The sequence below is a fragment of the Leuresthes tenuis genome, unplaced genomic scaffold, assembly GCF_036924035.1.
Source record: "Leuresthes tenuis unplaced genomic scaffold, fLeuTen1.0.hap1 SCAF_6, whole genome shotgun sequence".
Classification (NCBI taxonomy): Eukaryota; Metazoa; Chordata; class Actinopteri; order Atheriniformes; family Atherinopsidae; genus Leuresthes; species Leuresthes tenuis.
Window position 1 is genome coordinate 7,737,493 of NW_027325360.1, and position 12,540 is coordinate 7,750,032.

The following is a 12,540-nucleotide window of genomic DNA, read 5'->3' on the forward strand; positions in this document are numbered from 1 at the left end:
GTGGCATTTTTTTTTACTGTCGTGGTGTCTGGAAAAAAACAATCAAATGCACAAGATGTTGATCTTCTCTCACATATTACATCTGTTACATAGTTTGAAACGTTTGTCTGAATGCAGCATTAACGGTCTGTAACGCAAGATATTCTGAAACATGTTTATGTCTGAAACTTTAATGATTTGGTTCCGGTCATGATGCTCTTAGTTTGGATTGGCTAGCAAAATCGTGTAGTTTCAGTATTAAAACTAATCTTAACATTTCTATTGTACCCGCTAGTATAATTTCTATGGTTGCCAGGGTAATGCACACAGGAAGTAATGGCTCTCATAGCAGACCTTCCTTGTACAGAGAGTAGGCACTACTGTTTCTGTACACTGTGAAATGGAACTAAACTAGTTTCCTAAAGCAGAACATTTTTCCTCCTTCCTTCGGTGAAACTAACATTTTTATTGCCATTTCTTCCCTTTTCCTCCTTTAAGTGATATTTAGCAAGTAGTATTACTTCCTGAAAAATCTCTGTTTTAGTGCAGTTCTTCCTTTAGTTTTGACGACAAAAAACATTTTTTTACCCGATGACCTGAAACGGAAATATTATCTCCATGATCGAAGTGAAATCTAAAACAGAGCATAGTCTTTAGTAATGTTGGTTTTTGACAAATGAACACAGAAATAGATTGAGTGTGGGACAGTGACATCTTGTGGCTCAAACTATGAACTGCAGCCAACTGGAAGTCCCACTGAGAGCCAGTGTTTAACAGCATTTTTTAATATAAACTGCTCTGACAACTGCTTACACAATTCTATGTTAATGACAATGGTTCTGAATGTTGCATTACATATTACCAGTGGATTACCCTGAATGTTACACACTGGACATTTGAGTGTGATTAATTTGATTACTGACATTTTGATAAAGCAACTTATAGAAGACAGTATAACATTGCTTTAAATCACTTTAATCTTATTTCCCATGTTCCCCGCCCTCATATTCGTCTGTTTTCTCTTTCCTTCCTACCTCTCTGTCTTTACTATCTCTTCTCTACTCCTCCTAATTTTCCCTCTCAGGTCTCCAAACATCCAGACTGTCAGTGGTTCAGACAGCTGCAGCCAGAGCACAGCTTCCACCGAGCCGTGGATCATCCTGTACCGACCCTCCACCATCTCGCTCTTCAAGAAGAAGCTAAAGAACCACCACGGTGACCTCAGCCCTCTGGTGGGCAACTAGCCCTCTTGCTGTGCTTTACTGTTACCCAAATGCTCCCCGCCACACACAATTACTCTGTTCAAGGGCCATCAGATGCCAGGGTCCTCAGACAATGAAACTCTATGAGGCGCTACACTAACAAGCCAACAACCGAGTGGCTAAAGACAAATGACTGAGTGACTGCTGCAAAATGGCATTTAAGCTGCTGTGGCTAGACCCTCCAGTCCTGCACAGCACCAAAGAGGAAGGGTCAGGCGAGGCTGTCAGGGGCCGCATGGAGAAAGAGGATAACAAAAGACACAATGGAGGAAGATCTATAGCTCTAACAAACATACAAGGACGCTTATGACATGCAGGAGGCTGTTTCTATCACCCACAGCAGTCCTTACCAATCAGAATACCTCCAGAATCCCTCCAGACTGCAGACTCATCAGTGAAAATATGAGACAGATAAGTGTAGCATGGGTGCTTACTTCAGTTCAGTTCAGTAGCAGCTTAACAGATTTATATATCTTTCAACTGCCTCATATGGATGAACACTTGCAGCCAGAGTCCCTCCCATCCAAAGAGTAGTTCATGTTTATGTCCTTCTAATTCTGTATGCAAAGTGCAAATGTTTCTTTCTTAAATGTGTTTCCGTGACAACATGCTTTCGGAGGAGCAGTAGAAAAAACAGGACGTGTAAACGTCAATCCGTAGGTAGATTTCACAGCACTTTGGGGATGAGTCACTCGCCACAAAAGGAAAAGATCAGAGAGGAAAGAGCTCCCTCAGTGCTCAAGCATTTGGGTGGAGAGAAGAAGTAGCCTCGTTCGTTCTGTGAGGGGAGGGTGGGGATGTATGCAGGGAGGAGGTATTGCAGTTCGCAGACAAACTGCCATTTAGAGAGGCTTGGGAAGATCTGAGGGCTTTTTCTGCACAGTTGTGGGTGGGAGTCTTTCCGGTTTGATGGGGTTCAAGTGCCTTAAGGATCTCCTCTTTCATTGACTAAGATTCCTCACGTGTTTCTTTCATAATGTCGACTAGGTTCCATCACAGATATCAAAATAAATTCAAATATGAAGAGTCAAGCTTCCTAAACAGAATTTCCAACACTGATATGTAAAAAATGATGCTATAAATTATGGAATGTTTTTTGAAAATAGCATGATACTCTCCACTGACAACAATTCCTTTTCTGATTTTTACATTTTTATTAAATGATGGACATTTAAAGTCAGGAACGACAGGAACAGAACTCTTCATATGATCAGATAAAGCTTTAAAAGATTCTTTTTTTCTTTTTTGTGTGCTCTTAGGTGTAGTCTTGGACATTTATTGAACATATTGTTCACATTAATTTGTCTTTTGATTACAGGAGGATAAGGGGTGAATATTGTTGTATATTATGTAATTCAGTGTGGGAATGATATTTATGACCGCTCTCTCATTATGTGTCTAAAAAAGATGCATCTAAGTGCTTTTTTTCTTCTTCTTCTTCTTTTTAACTTTGTCATCAACGTAGCTCAAAGGTGAAACACATTTTTCTCCTCTCAGACCGCGGTGAAGTGTGTAAAGACGCTGCCGATTTTTAAGTTTGTGCTTGTCACACAGATTTCAGGCCAAAAGGTTGAGCGCAAACAATACACCCAGACAGGGTCATAGCCAAAAGGACTCAGTGGCACTTTCCACGAGCTGACAGCGTGTTTGTAGCTGCAACGGTTTTCTGTGCAGTGCTGTGACATTTTAACTACTTGTGAAAGGTCAGAATCTACCAGTGTGCCATCAGCATAGCAATTGGCTTTCCTTATGTGGGGCTGGATGCTTGAGGTGACATGAGGTTTCTGCAGATGATCACATGAAACATTTCCTCAACGGCAGGATAAAGAAAGAGACTTGAATGCACTTACTTTTGCATGTACTCTAATTTTAAAACACTTATTTTGGTTTTGCATACAGTGAAAATGAACTGAAATGTACTCATCAGCAACCTGAGCACTTGAAACAAAAAGGTTATAGCTTACACATGACACAGCACTGCAGTGAAATTCAAGACGAAATATTTATGGTTTTCAGGAATCAGAGAGAATGTCCGATTATTTCCCCATTCAGAAATTTGTAAAAATTTGTCTCTGCTGTATTCTGCCCGTCTACTTGTGTTAATTATTGCAAAGCAAGAGCACATGCCCCTGGGTCTGCGATATTCGGAGCAGGCCATGCGTAGAGAAGGGGAGAAAAGGGAGCATAGATGGGAAATAAATGTGCGTTCAAATCAAACACGAGCTAACGAAATCTGACAGTTAGGATCTAACAAGGGCATATTTGTTTGGATAGCCTGGTGAATTATGCAAACTTCTATTTTCTGTCCTGTCCTCCATTCAATTGGAAGATTCCACGCCGACTTCGGGTGACTTCAGATTTTTGTGAATGTCCTAAAGTGCTCAATGACATGAAAACAACACCAGATGCCCTGTGGGAAATGATCATGAGGGGCCATATCTTTGTTCTCATGAAACTGTAAATAGCAAAATAGTGAAAATTTAATTTATACAGTAAATTATTGTCATTTTGTATGTGAATGGGATATAATCTATCTTTTGTATAAGTGAAGTATCTTTGTAGTTTTATTTAATGTGTCTTGGTTGCAAAATAAACACTGTATGCATGTTTCTTAAGTCTGTGTTGTCCTTATTCTTTTGTTTTCCTCCATACACACCATAAAGCTGTTTGTTTTATCACTGAACTCAATATTGGAGTTGCTGAGAAACATATGGGCCATGAATGTCAGATTAAACTAATCCAATGCTCCCTCATTCCATTTGAAGTTTTTTGTTTTGTGCTTTGCAGGTAAAAGTCAAACCAAAATAAAAAAGTCGGTTTTCCCTAAACAAATTCAGACTGCATTGTTTGCATATTGGCACATCTGCACCGCCTTCTCCTTTTTTTTTCTCTTTCATGAACCAAAATACTTATAAGATATGTGCAACGCCTCCCAGATTGTTTGGAGATGCTCACACACGCAGGAAGAATGAGGGTTGGATTTGGAGGACCATGTGTAACCCATTGGCTTCCCTCTGGGATGAGGTCAAGCATGCAACCTGCACATTTGAGGGGGAACAGCAGGAATCCAGCTTTACAACTGGAACACCATGAAAAAAAAACGTAGGACGTGTAATAAGCTGGAACACTTTGAATGTTTGCGTTGATGATTTCTTAATTCATAAAAGGTGTTTCTTTCATCTTGCTGTTTCTGAAACTGCTTTTGGGTTTGGAAAACAACAACAACTGCTGTCTGTACTTACTATTTGTTGTGGCCAGCTTAGTGCAACTCTATGGAAGACAAAAGTAATCCTCTAAAATGTTTGCATGCGCTTTAAAGGCTCCTATGGAAATGCACCAGGCTTGCAATTATCTGTCTTGGTTTCCTGAAAAATGCTTTGGTTACGAGACCTCTGAAAATCAAATTATGTGTCAAGCTCTTCACAATGTTATTGACTGAACCAAAATTTAAAGCAAAACACTTGTGTTAAGAAATTCTGTTCTACGCCTTTTTATGGTCTCAAACATGAAGCACTGAAGTCAGCCAAGTCTCAAGTGATAAACAGAAGAATTGTTTTTGTCTTTTATGACACATTCCAACACCCAATAGCAAATGGTCCTCTTACTCCCTCTAATGGTAGTACGATGTTTTAGGTACTTCTGTGATGATGCTTTAAAGTTTAAACCAATTGTATCCTTTGTTAGTTACAAATAACCAGGGATATCTCAAGAAATGTTTACTGGCTACTTTGGTTCAAGCATTTCAGTCTCAGTTGTAATTATGCAGCTTTAACATTAACCTTAGCTCGACTCAGAGCTTTTTCATCACTCCTGGGTCCTTTTGAAAAGCCACGGCCTGCAAATCCCCTGTGGTCAACCTTCCCAGAGCCAAGGAAAGGAGTTCGGAGTAAGCGGATCCCTCTGAACCCAACTCGACAAGTAATTAAGGCAACAATGTGACAATAGAAGGCAGTGTCTGGTTACCGCAGGGACGAGAAGGGAGAAGAATGGAGGACAATAGCTGCACCTCTCTGCATTCAGAGAACTGAAGTCAGACACATTGAGAGAAAAAAAGAAGAAGAAGAAGCTGGTGTCCCCTGATGGATTTGAAAAAGATCTCTGTGAAAGAGGTTTTACTGGCTGTGCAGCAACTTGCCTGTTTTGATCTGCCTCTCTCTGTAACATTGCTTGTGACCCTGTTGCAATTAAGGCAGTCTTATGCCCTTCAGTGGTTTGTGAGTACATGCATTGGCCTGTCTAATGCTAGTGATTCTCTGTCTAATATACTGTCATAGGTTTCTGCTACTGAATAGTTAGATTCCACCCCTGCATTCACAATGACAGTTGGTGACAAAATGATCCAGAACCACTTGGATAATTAGTGGAAACATGCGGAAATGTTTCAAATATACTGATGCCAGCCTTTCAGATGTGAGATTTGGCTGCCTGACTTTCGGTTAGGGTTGGGAAGAGATGGAAAGATAAATCTCATCTGGTGGAGCTGGTTGAGCAAAAGATTTACTGTAATTAAATCACAGGCTCCGTCAGTATTTGATATATTCTAACTGTGTTGATTGTTATATTTTTGTTTAGAGCACCCACAACTTCCAGATATAAACTATCAATATTGAAGAAATGTTATGATGTGAAAGATTACAGCTTTTTTTTTTTTTTTTTTTAATTGTCACAATTTACTTAAACAATAACACAATGACATGCGCATAGAAGGAGTATATGAGATTTTGAAAGGGCTAAATGAGATTTTGAAAAAAATAATGTATCTGTTTGGGAGACAAGAACCCTAAATTTTTAACAATTTCTGATACGTTTGATTTTTGTTGGTTTGTTTTTCTTTTTTAAGCAGTAAGAGTTCAACACACCACGCTTTCACATGCCGTACGTTGCTGTCAGTTTCCATTATAAAGGCTCAGGTTTAGCTCCTGTCTATTTAACGCCCCCTTCTGGAAGTCCCAGTCTGCCCTGATTAGTCATGAATTGTCACTTTTTTATTTTGGGTGTGCCAAATTAACCACTGTGTAAGCAGTATGCAAATGTGTTACATGGTGACTACAAGCAGGTCTGACATAAACAAGCTGAGAAAAACAAGCTAAAGCAAGATCTGAAATAGTATACAATGTTCAAAACTTTAAGAAAATTCTGAATTTGAACTATTTTCATGGAGGTGCAATGTGAATCATACAGCTCTCTGCAATAACATGGCAGAGAACATTTTAAATATACACCTATTTTGGTATTTGGTTCAACACAGTCTCATAACAACATGCCTGCCACAATAAAGATGAAGTTGAATGCAAATGGGGTGAACGATTTTAGAAACATCCTGCAGGGTGAAACACAGCGCATCAGGACATCAAATAGCTTCCACAAACATTGCGAAGTTGAATCCTTGAACTACAGCATCAGCCTTGATGATCTAGGGGTGGTGGCTCCAAGTTGGAGATACAGAAACTTATCAAGTCCCATTTTGATAAAAAATTTATAGATAGATAGATAGATAGATAGATAGATAGATAGATAGATAGATAGATAGATAGATAGATAGATAGATAGATAGATAGATAGATAGATCAAAAATACTGAATGAACATGTATATAGGTAGTGGTTGATATTGTACAATACATTTTTTTAAATATATATTTCATTATATATATATTATATTATATTTATATTATATTTATATTTATTTATTCATGGCATTCGACAGAAACTACCGAAATGTCATGAAGATACAAGTTATTGGTGCAATTTTAAAAATAACCTGTGGAGGACGGCAATAGTTAATCGTGTCTGTTGCAAAATCCATGAGAAGAAGAAGAAGAAGAAAAAGAGACGCACTTCCTGGCTACGTCACAGTTGTGCAAGCAGTCAACATGGCCGCGTCCATGAGACTGCTGGCCCGTCGGGTACTTCGCCTTTCTAACAGAAATGTCACCGCCTCTGCTGCTGGTGTTTCGTGTCCGTCCTGTCGATGTTATAGCGATGCAGCCGAAGACAGAAGTACGCACTTTGGTTTCGAGACGGTACCCGAGGAGGAGAAGGCGAAGAGAGGTGAGCGACTGCAGAGACAGATAGAAAAGCTGCATTTAAAAATCCTGCTATTTAGAGGTTTTCCGGCTCTTATAATCTTACACACCTTGAAGCACGGGTTTTGACATATTTTTAGATTTGTTATGATTTGCCTGGTTATTCGGCATATAATTGATCTACTAAACAATACTCATCTTACCTATTAATCAATTTAAGACATTCCTTTCAATACATTTGCTGTATGTTTTCAAGTAGATGTTTTACGAACATGGGTATGGCTTGGTGTATTCTGGATTTAAAAGTGAAAGGCAGCACATTTTAAATTATGCTGTACCACCATATGCGGGCCATGTGGAAAACTGAGTTCAATTAAACGTCAGTTAATGTTTTGGTTTTTTTTCAGTGTATAAGGTGTTTGAGAATGTGGCAGAGAAGTATGACGTTATGAATGATGCCATGAGTCTGGGTGTCCATCGACTGTGGAAGGATATGCTGCTGCATGTCATGCACCCGCAACCCGGCGCTCGGCTCCTGGATGTGGCAGGTGGAACTGGTAAGTCAGTTTGTATGCGCCCTTTTAGATCATCCAGCTGTAGCATCACATTTGCATTCAAGTATGATCCTCCCCATGCAGGTGACATTGCTTTCCGATTCCGTGACTACATTCACTCTCAGCAAGAGAGGCAGAAGCGGCGAGCAGTGCGGTCCAGCCAGTCACTGTCTTGGCAGGACATTTCCAACAAGTACCCCTCTGAGGACAGACCCCATGAGTCTATGGCTGTGGTGTGTGACATAAACAAGGAGATGCTGAATGTGGGGAAAAAGAGAGCTGACAGAATGGGCATCACTTCTGGTGAGCATTAAATGACCTGAAATGTCTCTTTAAAAAAAAAAATAAAAAAAAAGATAATAATCCTGACTAACAACACTTATAGGCCTTCATATGTTCCAATTACCCTGTCAAACTTAAATGTGATGTTAAACGCACATAAAAAGTCTTAATATTTTTCAAAATTCTCAAAGTTTATTATGTTTTTAAACTACAGTGCCCATCATTACTTTATATGCACAATTTTTACAAGTTTAATGGTGACGTAAAATGGCCCCGTTGACAGTTAACATTTAAAAAGCTTTTAGCAACCAACAGGAAAGGCAGCAATATAGTGCCCCGTGGAGCTTTTATTTTTTAAATCTTAGTTTCCGACTGAAAAGCAACAAGGAACATATGGTTATTCTTCAAAACTTTCCTAGACAATTGATGGAGCTAAAACGGCTTCTTTAAGCCTCACAGTTTACAGTTGGGCTCTCTGACCCATTGGATACGACTATCAGCTGACATGTTGTCCTCACTGTAATGTGCAGAGACTGTGGCATGAACTGTATATACGTTTTCCTCTCACTGTCATTGTCTTGGAATGAAACTAGGAGTCTAAAAGCTGGTCTTTTTCTTGCCAATGTGTGTCAGGTCTGTCGTGGGTGGTAGGAGATGCAGAGGAGCTGCCCTTTGACGATGACCAGTTTGACATTTACACCATCGCCTTTGGCATTCGAAACGTCACGCATGTGGACCAGGTAACTGACAGAACCGATGTTTTTTTAAAAGAAAAATCATTAATTTTCTTGAGATGACTTAAACCAGTTGATCTGGGAAGGGTTAGTTACTCCAGAAGGAGTGGAGTGTTTAGTGAGGGGCTGCATCTGCAGATAAGTGAAATTTAAACATTAAAAATAACTTTTCAGTTGAACTTCACCGCTGTACAATTGGTTTCAACTCATTAAACATGAAGAATCCCCTCTGTGACTTCGACAGGGGGAGTGATCTTCGCTGCTGAAAATTTCATGTCCTGAAATGTGACTTATTCACATTTGCACATCTCGGTGTTGATGCTGAAACAACCCGCTCTGCAGCCCTAACTCTGACAGTAAACACTGAATACTGGAGTCAGAAATGAAAACAAATGTAAACTATTGCTTTGATCTGATTGGAATACTTTGAATCGGTTAAAGAAAGCATTTTAAAATAATTTCTTTCTTTCTGCAGGACATTGTGCATGATGCGAACTTTAAGTTAAACTTGCATTTGACAAATTAATTACAGTTATGGTCATTATTGAGTAAATTGTTGCTGTTTTTTCATGTTAACTTTTTATTTTCGACTGTAATCCTCTGAAGCCCAATGACGACTACAAAGCTGCAACCAGCAAATACGTGGCTTTTTTCCCCCTTCTTTGATGTATAAGTAGCATCATTAATTGACTTTTTTTTTCAGGCCCTGCAGGAGGCTCTGCGGGTCCTGAAGCCTGGTGGCAGGTTCATGTGCTTAGAGTTCAGCAAAGTGACAAATCCTGTCCTGGCAAGGTGAGTAGGAGTGTTTGGTATGATGGCATATCTGGAGCAAAACAGCAGGGTGTCAGTGAAATGTGTGGCTCTAGAAAGCAGATGCATGTGCACGAGTACATTTGAAGTCAGAAAAAAATGCATCTGGAGGTGCAGATTGGAGCTGCACTTGGAGTTTACTTGTAGAAAAAGTCATTTACTTGCATTTTTGCTCCAGTTGCTGCTATGAAAATGATGCAAAACGTGCACGCATAAAAAAATTTGAGCATTTGAGATTCGGCACATGAAATCTGGCAGCTCACTTGGAGCATTGAAAAACCCAGATGTCTCGCTGCCGTCCACGGTGTCTTTGCTTCCTTTATATTTGGGTGTTCAACATCAGCTTGCACACAAATCTTTCTACAACACCCCCGAATACACTGAATTTGAACAGGTTTTTAATAAACATATGATGATATGAATGAGCGAAACACAATAGCAGCTCTTTTTTACAGGTCAGTTCCTGGAGGTGAGTCGAACCAGCTTTATGCCAAACATCAGCACACTGAGGAGCCGAAGCTCCGCCAGAGACACGCAAGCTCTGATCTATGAATGAGCCACATTAGGGTAAATGTACTGTTATGGGGGTTTTGGCAAAAATTTTGACTCCTGAATCTTTTTTTATTGCATAAAACTCCTGGTTTCTTGTTATTGTTTCAGTAATGAAATATTCTGATTATTAGAATAAACCTTTTTTTTTTATTCTTATGGAGGCTTCAGCAAAGAGAAGAACGTCTCATTAGTTTGCTGCATAGACCCTCCACATAAATTGGTGTGTCATGATGATTAATGACAAACTAAATCAGGCTCTTACAGTGCAAGGTTTATTCAGATTTATGCTAATTATCTCATCTCTTTGTTTATTTCCACCTCGTATCAGGGTTGCATTGTTCTAAAAATGTGTGCCCACATGGTCTGAAGAATGCATGAGGTCTCAGCACACAGTCTTTCTTTAGATGGTAATAAATGTTGTCTTTTGCCTCATATTCGTCATATCAAACTGGACCAAAATGTGAGCATATCAGTTAGGTAGGTTTGATTTGCTGGATAGGACTCATGCAACCCAAACAAGAGTTTGAGAAAGTGAAAATGTGATTATTTTTTTTTTTCTTGGCAGGAAAAAACCCCAAAACAAATCTACAGTCTGCAGATCCTGGTGCATTTTTCTATGACTTCAAATGTACTAAATTCACAGGGTCAGTTGTTGCTTGGTGGATAAGAGGTTGATGGTTTGATCTACAGGTGCCTTCACGTGTCAGTAAGACACTGAACCCCACACTGTCCCAGTGTACTCGGTATGTGATAGCAGAGAAAGAATGTGGTATATAGGGGCTGCATATGAAGGAGAATCCCATTAGTGCTTTAGAACCTGAACAGATGGTTTAAAGTGCATTATTTACGTGGATGCCTGTTTTCTACAACTACAGAATCTATGGTCACGGGTGCACCAGTAATGTCTACAGTGGTTGCACATGTTGGATGGTTTGGTGTAGAAATGTACCAAGTTATAATCCCATTAACTCGGGTTGTTGCAGAAGTTAGAGAAACCCGTGGTCAAACTAATCCATATTATTCAAAAATAAATAAATCAGAGCTTTCAGTTCCACTTTAAATCAGGTGATTAATTGTATAGAGATGTGATGAATGATGATTATTTTGTTTGCTTTGTTTTGGATAGTCTCTACATCATTTATCAAACACTGCCTCCTTCTGGCTTCTCAGATGGGCCTCAGGTAAAGAGGAAGACCAACGTTCATCTTCTTCTTCTTCTTTTCAGCCTTTACGATGCATATAGCTTCCAGGTGATTCCGGTTTTGGGAGAGGTGATTGCTGGAGACTGGAAGTCGTACCAGTATTTGGTGGAGAGCATCCGCAAGTTTCCCGACCAGGTAAAGCACATTTCTTCTTCCTGTGTGTCCGCTGCCCCTTGTTCTGCTGTTCAAGGCTTTTAAGTTTTTGTACAGTTCTAACTTGGCACCCCATCACTATTAAGCACTGTATGTTTTCATAAACTACATTTAAATTTCAGGCACATTAACATGACATTAGAAAGAAAACAAATTACTGTTAGTCATACCAAAACCGGACGTTTAAAATGTATGTGTAATCGGGTTAGTCTGCCTGAAATTGTACAGCTCAAATCTTGTCCAATGAACCCAGATAATGTGGTTAGGGATCAAATTACTCCGGCATGTATACACTTAACTACACTCAGACGGGCACTGGTGCTCTGCACATGGACCAATGTTCTGTCTTTTTTGTTAAAATGTAGGTGCATTATGATGCAGCTGAATTCCCATTAAAGCTGCTCTCATTCACATATTTTACTGCCGTTTTTTACATGGTTGTAAACTGCGATAAATGGATAAGTCAGGCTGTAACCATGATGAGTTTTTGGAGTTCTTTGTGGATTCACTGTTAGTCATTTCCTTTGTTATTTCTGTTACTTTAGGAGGAGTTCAAAGGCATGATAGAAGACGCAGGTTTCTACTGTGTGCGGTACTACAACCTCACTGGTGGAGTGGTGGCTCTTCACTCCGGTTTCAAGCTCTGAGATGCCCTTAATTTACAAAAAGAAAAAAAAATCAAGGCAAAAAGACAGGCTCTCTGTTTCAGACTGATGTGCCTCTATAAGACTGACTTTGACAACCTCAGAGCTGCTCTGTGCAGGTGCCACTGCACAGTGACAGCAGGTCAAAGGTCAGTGGGTGTTATTTATTTAATTATGTTAAGATTAATACCCCAACTCCACACTAAAGAAGTTTCTCACTGTTTACTGTTAGATAAATGTACTATTTTTTGTATCTTAAGTAATAAAACCTGTGAAAACTGATCTCAGTATTTGACTAGAGTTAATAAAAAAAATAAAACTCGTCTAACTTCCTGAGCAAAACA

General features: G+C 39.5%; 2 protein-coding genes across 3 annotated transcripts in view; both read left to right on the forward strand.

Annotated features, from left to right (window-relative positions):
* The window catches only part of kremen1 (kringle containing transmembrane protein 1), a 62,000-nt gene extending 58,144 nt beyond the window's left edge, over nt 1–3,856 (forward strand). For both annotated transcript variants that reach the window (XM_072387401.1, XM_072387402.1), the window contains exon 9: nt 1,064–3,856. In XM_072387401.1, the coding sequence (XP_072243502.1) occupies nt 1,064–1,223 (160 nt within the window). In that variant the 3' untranslated portion in view covers nt 1,224–3,856. The remainder of the gene's footprint in view (nt 1–1,063) is intronic.
* A 3,223-nt stretch (nt 3,857–7,079) lies between these two features.
* Nucleotides 7,080–12,478, forward strand: coq5 (coenzyme Q5, methyltransferase). The gene is made up of 7 exons (XM_072387406.1): nt 7,080–7,290; nt 7,673–7,822; nt 7,904–8,122; nt 8,735–8,841; nt 9,539–9,627; nt 11,423–11,534; nt 12,098–12,478. Exons 1-7 carry the CDS (start codon nt 7,113–7,115, stop codon nt 12,197–12,199), a joined length of 957 nt encoding a protein of 318 aa, XP_072243507.1. The 5' UTR covers nt 7,080–7,112; the 3' UTR covers nt 12,200–12,478.
* The last annotated feature ends 62 nt before the right edge of the window (nt 12,479–12,540 follow it).

What these genes read in the sequence shown, in the direction of transcription:
- coq5 (XM_072387406.1), top strand. Translation starts at nt 7,113, where the DNA reads ATGGCCGCGTCCATGAGACTGCTGGCCCGTCGGGTACTTCGCCTTTCT. An exon ending in GGAGGAGAAGGCGAAGAGAG is followed by an intron (nt 7,291 to 7,672) that starts GTGAGCGACTGC and finishes GTTTTTTTTCAG; the next exon opens with TGTATAAGGTGTTTGAGAAT. An exon ending in ACAAATCCTGTCCTGGCAAG is followed by an intron (nt 9,628 to 11,422) that starts GTGAGTAGGAGT and finishes TCTTCTTTTCAG; the next exon opens with CCTTTACGATGCATATAGCT.